General features: G+C 43.8%; 1 protein-coding gene across 2 annotated transcripts in view; it reads right to left on the reverse strand.

Annotated features, from left to right (window-relative positions):
• Positions 1–12,205, reverse strand: part of MTMR12 (myotubularin related protein 12) — an 83,932-nt gene that overhangs the window by 29,231 nt on the left and 42,496 nt on the right. For both annotated transcript variants that reach the window (XM_024246829.2, NM_001135516.1), the window contains 2 exon segments: positions 10,425–10,518; positions 6,259–6,388 (listed from right to left, as the gene is read on the reverse strand). In XM_024246829.2, the coding sequence (XP_024102597.1) occupies positions 6,259–6,388; positions 10,425–10,518 (224 nt within the window).

Genomic DNA, 12,205 nt, shown 5'->3' on the forward strand with positions numbered 1-12,205 from the left:
CCAGGCTGTGGAAAACTACCAGTCAAGTTTCTTCAACATATTGCAAGAAAAATATGATGGCTTGAAAATCTATAGATAAAGCAATTTAACAAACCTATCAATCTCATTTAATCTTGATTACTTTTAAAAAAAGATTAAAAAGATGACAGAGAAAGGGTTTAAAAATTTGTAAGACACGGCTGGACACGGGGGCTCACACCTGTAATCCAGCACTTTGAGAGGCCGAGGTATGGTGGCTCATGCCTATAATCCCAACACTTTGGGGGGCCAAGGTGGGAGGGCTGCTTGAGGCCAGGAGCTTGAGACTAGCCTTGGCAACATAGTGAGACCCTACCTCCACAAAAAAATTAAAAAAAATTAGCTGGACGAAGAGGCACACACCTGTAGTCCCAGCTACTTGGGAGGATCACTGGAGCCTCCAGGAATTCAAGGCTGCAATGAGCCATCACTGTGCTACTGCACTTAAGCCTGGGTGACACTGTCTTTAAAAAATTAAAATTAAAACAAGATAATCCAAGAGAGGGTGAAGCAGGTGGGGGTACAGAGAAAACAAAATTGGCCATCAGTTGATAACTGTTGAGTCTGGGTACTTGAGGGTAAACGGGAATTCATCATATCTTCTTTCATTTTATACTGCTTGAAATTTTGCATTTAAAAAATCATCAGCCAGGCATGGTGGCTCACGCCTATAATCCCAGCACTTTGGGAGGCTGAGGTGGGTGGATCATGAGGTGAGGAGTTTGAGACCAGCCTGGCCAAGATGGTGAAACCTCGTCTCTACTAAAAATACAAAAGTTAGCTGGGCATGGTGGCGGGCGCCTGTAATCCCAGCAACTCGAGAGGCTGAGGCAGAAGAATCGCTGAACCCGGGAGGTGGAGCTTGCAGTAAGCCAAGATTGCGCCACTCCACTCTAGCCTGGGCAACAGAGCAAAACTCTGTCTCCAAAAAAAAAAAGAACTTGGACTGGGCATGGTAGCTCACATTGTAATACCACCTGAGTTCAGGAGTTCAAGACCAGCCTGGGCAACACGGCAAAATCCCCCTTGCTACTAAAAATAAAAAATAAAATATAAATAAAATATAGATATAAGTTTTTTGTAGTCATATAAAATATAAAAAATTGAGCCGAGCATAGTGGCGGGCACCTATGGTCCCATCTACTCAGGAGACTGAGGTGGAAGAATCGCTTGAGCCCAGGGGGCAGAGGCTGCAGTGAGCAGAGATCGTGCCACTGCACTCCAGCCTGGGTGACACAGTGAGACCCTGTCTCAAAAAAAAATCCAAAACCAAAAAATCTTAAAAGTAATTAACGAAGAAAAAAGTTCCAATAAGATTGTGATAGAAAACCAGGTTTGGAAACTAATGGTCACTAAGACACTTCAAACCATCAAAACTGTGAAGAATGTTTGCCTTCTGAAGTTATGAAGTACTTGAAATATTTTCTTGTAAGTCTGCCTGAATGGGTGACTGGTAAGGCATCCCTTTTTCAGGTGTAGTCATTGAAGTAAAAACCTCTCCACAGATCAACTGCTCTTAAACTCAGGCTGCTAATTCAAATCAAGTGGGAAGATTAAAAGATTACCAATGTCCAGGCTCCATCCAAGAACTATTAAATCAGAAGCTTAAAAGCTCTCCAGGTAAGCAGTTGGGATGAACACTGTTGTTCCAGAAGATCCTGCTACTCACAGTTTCAGCAGCATGAACTGGAAGCTGATGAGGACTGCAGACACTCTAGCCTCCCCCAACCTACTGAGTCAGATTCTGAATATTAGACAAGAGCCTCCAGTGATTAGACACACATTAAACAGAGACGCACTGCTCTAGATGGTAGCTTACAAACAGGCCACTGTTTCTCAACCTTTTCAGGACAGTCATCTGTGCAGTTGTTTAAACCAGATCCTGAGCTCCTTCCTCAGTGGCTCATGCTATAAAGCTGGACTGGGGCCCCATGGTTTTAAAAAATTTCCATGTCTTCCCCAACTAGTGAGGTTGAATATTTTACACTGTTAGTTCATTGGTGAGTTTTCTTATAGATGTTTTTTCACACACACACACACACACACACAAAAGTCAGAACCAAATGTATTGGCAAATATCCCATCCATCACCCAGCAGAGAAGGCTGTACAGAGACGAAGAGCACTGCAGTCAGTGAGAGGTGTGGAGGGTGTCCTCTCCTGACAACTTAATTCCAGGTGGATTCCATGGAGTCCCCACTGTGACATTCCCATTGGATACAAGCAATCAATCCTCCCTCCTTGGAAAGCAGTCATTTCAGTCATTAAGATGAGTTTAGAACACAAAGTAAACAGTTCCTGCAAATACAAGATGACTTTACTCATGGAAAGTTGTGTTATCTACTCAGGCACAACCTCCCAGAACAGCAATGTCTTCCTGTGCCAGCAATAGCTCCTAGGTCCCTCTGTGTGGTACACACTCCACAGGGCCACATACCATCCTATGCGTTTACAGGGAAGTGGGATGAGAGAAAGGTTTGTTAGGAAGAGAATGAAAAAGAGAAGGAAGAGACCTGTGGTACCAGAATAGCCAGCTCTGACCTTGTGGGAAAGTGAAGTAGACAGTTCCTTGTTCTTACCCAAACTGACTGCAGGTCCCCCTCTGAATACAAATGGGGCTTTTCCTTCTTTCTCCTATTTATTGAGCTCCTCTTAGAAGCCAGCCACCGTGTTATACTGAGGATATAACAATGGGCAAAAACAGCATCCTTTAACTTCACAGAGCTGTAGGTTGCAGAAACTCACATTAACCAAATGATGATACAAAATAACAACAAACTTACCATTGCAGGAAGCGCTGTGAAGAGGGGCAGACAGCGCAATGAAAACTCACAAGGACACCTGACTTAGCCTTGGGAAAGCTCACAACTTAAGTGGTACCTGGGGCCAGGCATAGTGGCTCAAGCCTGTAATCCCAGCACTTTGGGAGGCTGAGGCAGGCGGATCACTTGAGGTCAGGAGTTCAAGACCAGCCTGGCCAACACGGTGAAACCCTGTCCCTACTAAAAATACAAAAATTAGCTGGGCGTGGTGGCGCACGCCTGTAATCCCAGATACTTGGGAGGCTGAGGCAGGAGAATCGCTTGAACTTGGGAGGCGGAGGTTGCAGTGAGCCGAGATCACACCACTGCACTCCAGCCTGGGTGACAGAGTGAGACTCGGTCTCAAAAAAAAAAAAAAAAAAAACAAAAAGCAGTACCTGGGGTAAGATCTGACTGATGAAGTGGAGTTAATTATACCTATGCATCTAGAAGCAAAAAGGACTTCCAGACAGGAGCCTGTGGGTAAGACCTGTGGCAAGGAGGTCAGTACGGCCAGAGGGGTGGGACACAAAGCTGCAGTCAAACCATGAAGGGCCTTGAGGTGCTTGTTGAGGGCTCTGTTCTGTACCAAGAACAGCGGGAAGCCACTGAAGCCAGGGACAAGTGCCATGAGATGCGTGTGGAGTAGCCTGCTTGGCATGCGACATGGAGAATGGATGCTGGGGCACCAGTGGATGGGGGAGACCACGGAGCAGCGACTACAGTGGTCTGGAGGGAAACAAACCACAGCTTTTCCTGTATATTTCTGACATGCTAACACCTATGCAAATGCCAACTAATTAGTATGTGGCAAGATTTTTTTTAAAAACAATTCTGGGAACTTATGTTAGTATCAACATCTTATTACAAACTATCATCTCCTAGGAGCAGGGGGTTTCTAACTTCTTTCTGAGCAAGAGCTAGCTTTATCCTTTCAAGCTTTAAAACCGGGAAAGAGAAAAGAACAGGGTGTGGCTGACAATGAGGTCCTTAGTGGGGGTCAGGACCCTGGCAGGCCCTTCCCCACTGCCACCACAGCTCACACTGTGAAGGTGCTGCAGGGCGGCAGGGAGGGGGGCCAGTGGCAGCAACCTGATAAATATTGAGAGTGATCAGAATCAAAACTGATTACTGAAGAGGCCTATCAGAACCACGATACAAAGAGCTCTACAAAAATACAAAGTTGTATGAATCTGTTAGCAGGGTGTTAGGGAGTATGTTCCAAAATGATAATATTCAAGTTTCTGAAAACAGATTATACAGTCAGTCATGCTTTAAAAATGTAGGTCAGCCAGGCGCAGTGGCTCACGCGTGTAATCCCAGCACTTTGGGAGGCCGAGGCAGGCAGATCACTTGAGGTCAGGAGTTCAAGACCAGCCTGGCCAACATTGTGAAACCCCGTCTCTACTAAAAATACAAAAATTAGTGGGGCGTAGTGGCAGGCGCCTGTAATCCTGGCTACTCAAGAGGCTGAGGCAGGGGAATCACTTGAACCCAGGAGGCAGAGGTTGCAGTGAGCCGAGATCGCGCCACTGCACTTCAGCCTGGGTGACAGAGTGAGACTCAGTCTCAAAAAAACATGTAGGTCAGATCATATCTGCCTCTGCTCAGCCTCCCTCTCATTGTCCTCCCATCAAAGTCTCTGGGCCCATCATCTCCCACACTTTTCCCTAGCTTGCTCCTCCCCTATCCCTGGGCACCTTGCTGTTCCTCCCCCAGGCCTTTGCCCTTACTCCTCCCTCCACCTGGAATGCTCCTCCCTCGGGTGTCCTCTGACTCAACCTTTCACTTCCTTTATGACTATGCTCACAAGCCACCATGCAAAACCTTACTTCCACCACGCAAAACCTTCCCGACCAACCCTCCCACCATCACCTCCAGCACTCCCTAACCACGTGCTGGATCTGTTTTTCTCCATAGCACTTATCTTTTAACATGCTATAATTTACTTCTTTATTCTACCATCATCTTCCCCCCTCCAGAATGATAGCTCCAAGAGGGCAGAGGTTTTCAGGTGCCCTGTTGACTGCTGCCATCTCTAACAGCTAGGACACTGCCAAGCACATAGTAGGCACTCAAAAATTTTTGGTGAATGAATAAAAGAAGTGCTCAATAAAAGGGAAGAAAAAGGCCGGGCGCGATGGCTCACGCCTGTAATCCCAGCACTTTGGGAGGCCGAGGCGGGCGGATCACGAGGTCAGGAGATCGAGACCATCCTGGCTAACAGGGTGAAACCCTGTCTCTGCTAAAAATACAAAAAATTAGCCAGGCGTGGTGGCAGGTGCCTGTAGTTCCAGCTACTCAGGAGGCTGAGGCAGGAGAATGGCACGAACCCAGGAGGCGGAGCTTACAGTGGGCCGAGATCACACCACTGCACTCCAGCCTGGGGGACAGAGAGAGACCCTGTCTTAAAATGAATAATAAATAAGTACATAATAAAAAGCTAGTATTGATGTGGAGAAAGAAACTCTCATACACTGTTGGTAGGAATGTAAAATGGAACAGTCTCTGTGAAAAAGTCTGTAAGTTCCTCAAAAGGGTAAACACAAATTTCCACAGGATCTGGCAGTCTACTTCTAGGTAATATACCCAAGAAAAATAAAAACATACATCTACACAAAAATTTATAATTGAATGTTCATATCAATATTATTCATTGCCAGGCACGATGGCTCATGCCTGTAATCCTAGAAGTTCGGAAGGCCGAAGTGAGAGGATCGCTTGAGCCCAGGAGTTCAAAACCAGCCTGGGCAACATGGTGAAACCCCATCTCTACAAAAAGCAGAAAAATTAGACAGGCATGGTGGTGCACGCCTGTGGTCCCAGCTACTCAGGAGGCTGAGGTGGGAGAATCACTTGAGCCGAGGCGGAGGTTGCAGTGAGCCGAGATGGCACCACTGCACTCCAGCATGGTGTAGCATGGGTGTCAGAGCAAGACACTGTCTCAAACAAAAACAAAAAACCAAAAAACATTATTCAAAGAGCCAAAAAGTGAAAATAACCCAATTGTCCATCAACTAATAGATGGATAAATTAAATGTGCTATATCCACATTACGGAATATTACTTGGCAATAAAAAAGAATGAGATTCTGATACAAGCTGCAAAATAAACAGACTTTGAAAACATCATGCTAAGTGAAAGAAGCAAGTCATAAAAGATCACATATGATATGATTCCATTTATATGAAACGTTCACAACAGGCAAGTCTATAGTGATAGAAAGTAGATTAGTGGTTGTCTAGGACTGGGGAGGAACAGAGAGGTATTTGGGGAAAATGGGGAGTGACAGCCAATGGGTATGGAGTTTCTTTTTGGGATGATGAAAATGTTCTAAATTGACTGTGGTGATGACTGCACAACGCTGTGAATATACGAGAAAACACTGTACACTTTTAATGGGTGAATTGTACAGCATGTGCCCAGCATGGAAAGCTTACCTCTCACAGACTTTATAGCCTTCGTTGACACTCACTGCTTTGTACTTCATGTTGCCTTTGGTCCGCTCCAGTTCCCAACACCAGTCCTTAAGTGTGTCAAACATTACGGTATGGTTCTTGGGATCAGTGACTAAGAGAACAAAATGTAAAAGACAATAAAATCTTTCCATGAAGCACTGGTACTTTTATTATGTGAAAGTCCCTCCTTAGGTTTTGCTTTCCTCCACTAAGCCCATTTTTATCCAAGCAGAATGAATTGATTGCTTAATCCTAACCTTGTTCCATTTTTTGTCATTAATCCAAAATTATGACTGAGTCTCTCTTTTTTTTTTTTGAGATGGAGTCTTGCTCTATTGCCCCTGCTGGAGTGCAGTGGCCCAGTGGTGCCATCTCGGCTCACTGCAACCTCCGCCTCCCAGGTTAAAGTGATTCTCCCGCCTTAGCCTTCTGAGTAGCTGGGACTACAGGAACGCACCACCACATATGGCTAATTTTTGTATTTTTAGTAGAGATGGGGTTTCACCATGTTGGCCAGGTTGGTCTCAAACTCCTGACCTCAAGTGATGCACCCGCCTCAGCTGCCCAAAGTGCTGGGATTACAGGAGTGAGCCATTGCTCCTGGCCAGCTCTGTCTTTTTACATTGTAGGAACTGAGTTCCATTCCTTGGATAAGTAATTTATAGCTCCATTTCTAGTCATCTGACCATGAGTTAATTTATATAACACAAAAAGATCATGTGAAGCACTAAAAGACAGGTTTGGCACAAATGCTAAAGTGACAAAATATTTTTAGCCCTGCCAATGTGTGCATAAAACAGCCAACTAATTTGAATAGTATCTCAGGATCTTCAATGTAAATCCTCCTTCAGTTTGAAGATGCACTGCTTGTAAGAGGATTTGCCTAGTGTGACAACTGGTTCCTGAAGGCCATAAACAGATGATGGCCATGGTGAGGATCAGGGCCTGCTAGCCAAGGCTGAATCATGGTTATGGGTAGGTACTTCTATCCCCAACCCAGCCCTGCCACTACCTGCTAGGACAAAATGCCCTGGAGCACCGCTCTTGCAGCCTAGCAGATGTGTCCTTGGTCTTCTCCCAAGCCGCAGCACTGCTTGCCGGGTATTTACACATGTACCACAATAGTCTTGAGTATATACACAAATTCTATCACAAATAGTTCAAGTCTTTGCACATCTAAAAAACCAAGCCTTCTGGGAAGAACAAAGGGTTTACAAAAACTACCCCAGCTCCTTTTCATAAAACCAGATCATAGCAAAAATAAGAATAATGATGATGATAATAGTGCTTATATAGCACTTACTAGGTACTAGGTACTGTTCTGAGCATATTACTTTTTTTTTTTTTTTTTTTGAGACGGAGTCTCGCTCATTCGCCCAGGATGGAGTGCAGCGGCGTGATCTCGGCTCCCTGCAACCTCTGCCTCCCAGGTTCAAGCGATTCTCCTGCCTTGGCCTCCTGAATAGCTGGGATTATAGGCACCCACCAACACGCCTGGCTAATTTTTGTATTTTTAGTAGAGACGGGGTTTCACTATTTTGGCCAGGCTGGTCTTGAACTCCTAACATCATGATCCACCCACCTCGGCCTCCCAAAGTGCTGGGATTACAGGCATGCACCACCACGCCCAGCCTATATTACATTTTATTAACTCAATCCTCACAACCCTATAGAATAGATAATACAATAGGTAAGATCATTTCCTCCATTTTACAGATACAGCACAGAAAGGTCAAGTAACTTGCCTACGTCACAAAGCTAGGCAATGATGGAACTGGGATTCAAACCCAGGAAACTATAAAAGAAATTTCCGTAAAGTTCTAATACTGCCCCTCCAAACCCCACCAAAAAAAAAAAAAAAAAAAAAAAAAATTCCCCATGGATATAAGGTAGTAACAACATTCCCATTTACCACAGTAGGCCATCTTCTAGCCAATACAAGGAAGTTCTTCCCTAAAACGCCACGTCATAAACATTTAGGACCTTCTAACCAAAACACATTTGTGAATTATGAAGCCAGGGAATAATTAAAGGTATTCAAATTGCAAAACACCCACCTCTACAAACCCCTACTCAATGAAACAGCTATTTGGTCAATTAGCATCCATGAGTTATAACCTTTACTTCTCAAAACAAATGAGGGCTGGAAGGAAGTAGAAGAAGAGTGTAATTAAATCAGAATAAAAGATGCTATTAATACATATCCTGGGCCTCTGGCACAAAAAGCCACCAGAAGGTAATGAAACTGCCAAGGTCGATCAAGGTAAGGGTTTTGGCATGCTGATCCACATATGTTGGCAGGCCGAGAAAGTGTCCTATGCTGGGTACAGAACAAAAATCAGGATACAAGGAAAATCAGAATTCCTGAAAATAGAATATGATTTTGCAAATGTGCACTCAATAAATGCTTATACAAATTATAGCAATCAACAAGTCATATTTGTATATGTCATATTACCACAAACTCTAAGTCAGCACCCAGTTAATCAGCACTTGTATATATAGCTACAGTAAAAATCTGTCATTCACAAAGATAAACTGAATGAATTAAGGGATAAATTTTATGTTCAACCTAATATTACTGGGAAGTGTATTTCATGTCAGTGTAATTCTCTAAGCATAATCTGTCCTCAATAAATATGCAGTTTTACTCTCAATTAACTCCCAATTAATGACTGCACCTTATGTGCCATCCATTAACAATTTATAATTCTCACAAGACTTAATGCTGCTATTTTTAAAATAAGAAAGCAGAGGTTTTCTTCTTTTAACAGAGTTAAGTGTCATCCCCAGGATCACACAGCTAGAAAACAGCAAGGCCAGGATTTGAACACAGGTCAAATGGACACCAAAACCTATCTATACCTTTTCTATGAAATCGCCATAGCTCCCAAAATGCAGCATGCTCTCTGAGATAGCCACATCTCTGTACACGCCAATCCCTCTGCCCAAAATACTCCTTTAAGCCTACCAGATGCTCCACTATCTGCTAAGGCCCAGATTTCTCCCCCAGAGGGTGGGCGCCTCCACAGAGGACACATCACTCAGCTTCCTCTCCTATATGACTTTATGCTTCTTTTTTTTTTTTTGACTTTACGCTTCTTGAGGGCAAGGATTTAGTCCTGTTTATCTCCATATACCCACAGAGCCTGGCTCACAGCAAGCAATCAATACATATTTACTAAAAGAATGGATAGTGACAAAGCAACTCTGCCTTCCAGAAAGCTTTATGACAAAGCCTTGTGTGCTTTTTAAAAGAAACTGCTAGGCTGGGCGCGGTGGCTCATGCCTGTAATCCCAGCACTTTGGGAGGCCAAGGCAGGCAGATCACTTCAGGTCAGGAGTTTGAAACCAGCCTGGCCAACACAGTGAAACACTGTTTCTACCAAAAATACAAAAATTAGCCAGGTACGGTGGCATGCACCTGTAACCCTAGCTAATCAGGAGGCTGAGGCAGGAGAATCACTTGAACCCAGGAGGTGGAGGTTGCAGTGAGCCGAGATCCCGTCACTGCACTCCAGCCTGGGTGACAGTGTGAGAGTCGTCTCAAAAAAAAAAAAGAAAAACAAAAAAACCAACAACAACAAAAAAAACTGCCACTTCCCTGACAAAAAGTACATAGGACTCAGGATCACTAAACATCAGCTTCATGTTAAGAGTAATGGATGGAGGCGGGCGAGGTGGCTCACACCTGTAATCCCAGCACTTTGGGAGGCCAAGGTGGGTGGATCACTTGAAGTCAAGAGTTTGGAACCAGCCTGGCCAACATGGAGAAACCTCATCTCTACCAAAAATACAAAAATTAGTCAGGCACGGTGGTGGGCACCTGTAATCCCAGTTATTCAGGAGGCTGAGGCATGAGAATTGCTTGAACCCGGGAGGCGGACATTGAAGTGGGCCAAAATCATGCCATTGCACTTCAGCCTGGGCTACAAAACGAGACTCCATCTTTAAAAAAAAAAAAAAAAAAAAAATCACAGGAAAGAAAATGTAGATATCTGAATGAATCACTCAAGCAAGGGGTGACCAATTGGTAGAGGAGACAGGAAAAAACAAAACAACCCATAGATGTGTTTTCCCCCACTGGCTTCAGGTGGGAATCGGAAGGCTTCTGCTTACCCTCAAATTAGAACCCAGAAGATATTTACCTGTATTGTTTTGTGCAGCAGTCGCATAGGAAAACAGAAATAATCGTTTAAGCAGTTTAGGAGCCTGGGTATGATGAATTATGCCACTGACAATCTGAAAAAGAAGCGAACAATGGATATAGTTATGCTTTTGACAGATAAACACTAATAGAGACAAGAGTCAAGGTGTCTTAAGTTCTCAGTCATGCCAAAGGGGTTCCAATGGACAACATATTAATTCTCATTTGAGATCTGTATCTATGACATTAGCTTTTTGGAATAATGGCAAGTCAACAGGATGCTAACCATTTTGTCAGGTCTTCTTTCTTTCTTTTTTAAAAATTTTTATTATTTTTAACTTTTTTTTTTTCTGAGACAGTCTCGCTCTGCTGCCCAGGCTGCAGTGCAGTGGCATGATCTTGGCTCATTGCAACCTTTGCCTCCTGGGTTCAAGCAATTCTCCTGCCTCAGCCTCCAGAGTAGCTGGGATTACAGGCCTGCATCATCCTGCCTGACTAATCTTTGTATTTTTAGTAGAGATGGGGTTTCGCTATGTTGGCCAGGCTGGTCTTGAACTCCTGACCTCAAGTGATCTACCTGCCTCAGCCTCTCAAAGTGCTGTAATTACAGGCATGAACCATCCTGCCCGGCCTATTATTATTATTATTGAGACAGAGTTTCACTCTTGTTGCTCATTGCAACCTCCACCTCCTGGGTTTAAGTGATTCTCCTACCTCAGCCTCCTGAGTAGCTGCGATTATAGGCATGTGCCACCACGCCCGGCTAGTTTTTTGTATTTTTAGTAGAGACAGGGTTTCGCCATGTTGGTCAGGCTGGTCTCGAACTCCTGACCTCAGGTGATCCACTCACGTCGGCCTCCCAAAGTGCTGGGATTGCAGGCATTGGCCACCGTGCCCAGCTCAGTTTGTCAGGTTTTCTAAGAACTCTGAATTTCTAGGGAAAATTTTAAAACATAGTCTAATTTCTAAAAAACAAAGTGCTAAAAAACGTGAGTGCCACATTAAGTCAGATACTCCAAAACTCTGACATGTCAAAGACTTACAGCTGATATCGGATGATAACCAAGACACAGCTGTTCTGGTGCATTGTTGAGGCCTTTAGGACCTTCTTATGGAAGATAAGGGAAAGAAATCAATCTATCACGCTTTCTGTTTCATGTGAAACTAAAATATATTTGGTTAAGTGACTAAAACCATTGTTCAAATTGAAGTTTCTGCCTTCTCAGGAAATTTTCTATATCTATACTCTTTTGTTGCTCAGAATAGGTATCAGTCATGTTTATTATTCTAACTGAACTACCACACTACTTAAAGGAAATTAAGGAGTTACCACTAAGTGTGCAAACTCACTGCAGCCAAGACAGTATACATGAACAGGCCTTCTGCTAGGTTTCCCCTGATGTATTTATATCATCAGAGGGAAAAGTCTGAGATCAATATCTTAGTAAGAGAAATCTTGGATACCACTGGACTTCAGCCGGGGTGACAGTGTGAGACTCGGTCTCAAAAAAAAAAAAGAAAAAAAAAATCTTGGAAATTACAACAAACATCAAATTGATACAACCACTTTCTGAGTTCACCTACTTGCATATCTCAACTTGCTGTGGCGACCAGGAGATTACGTTTACTTAGTCTCTAAAAGCATGTCTGATTATTTGGCTTTGCTCATCTGACCTGTATACTTCCTCCTTTCCATGCACAACCACTACCTCCCAGAGGTAAACTCATTTACTCATAGAAGGTGGAATTCTCCATCACTACTGTCTTTTGGAAAGACTGTCA

Source organism: Pongo abelii, chromosome 4 (genome assembly GCF_028885655.2).
Source record: "Pongo abelii isolate AG06213 chromosome 4, NHGRI_mPonAbe1-v2.0_pri, whole genome shotgun sequence".
Lineage (NCBI taxonomy): Eukaryota > Metazoa > Chordata > Mammalia > Primates > Hominidae > Pongo > Pongo abelii.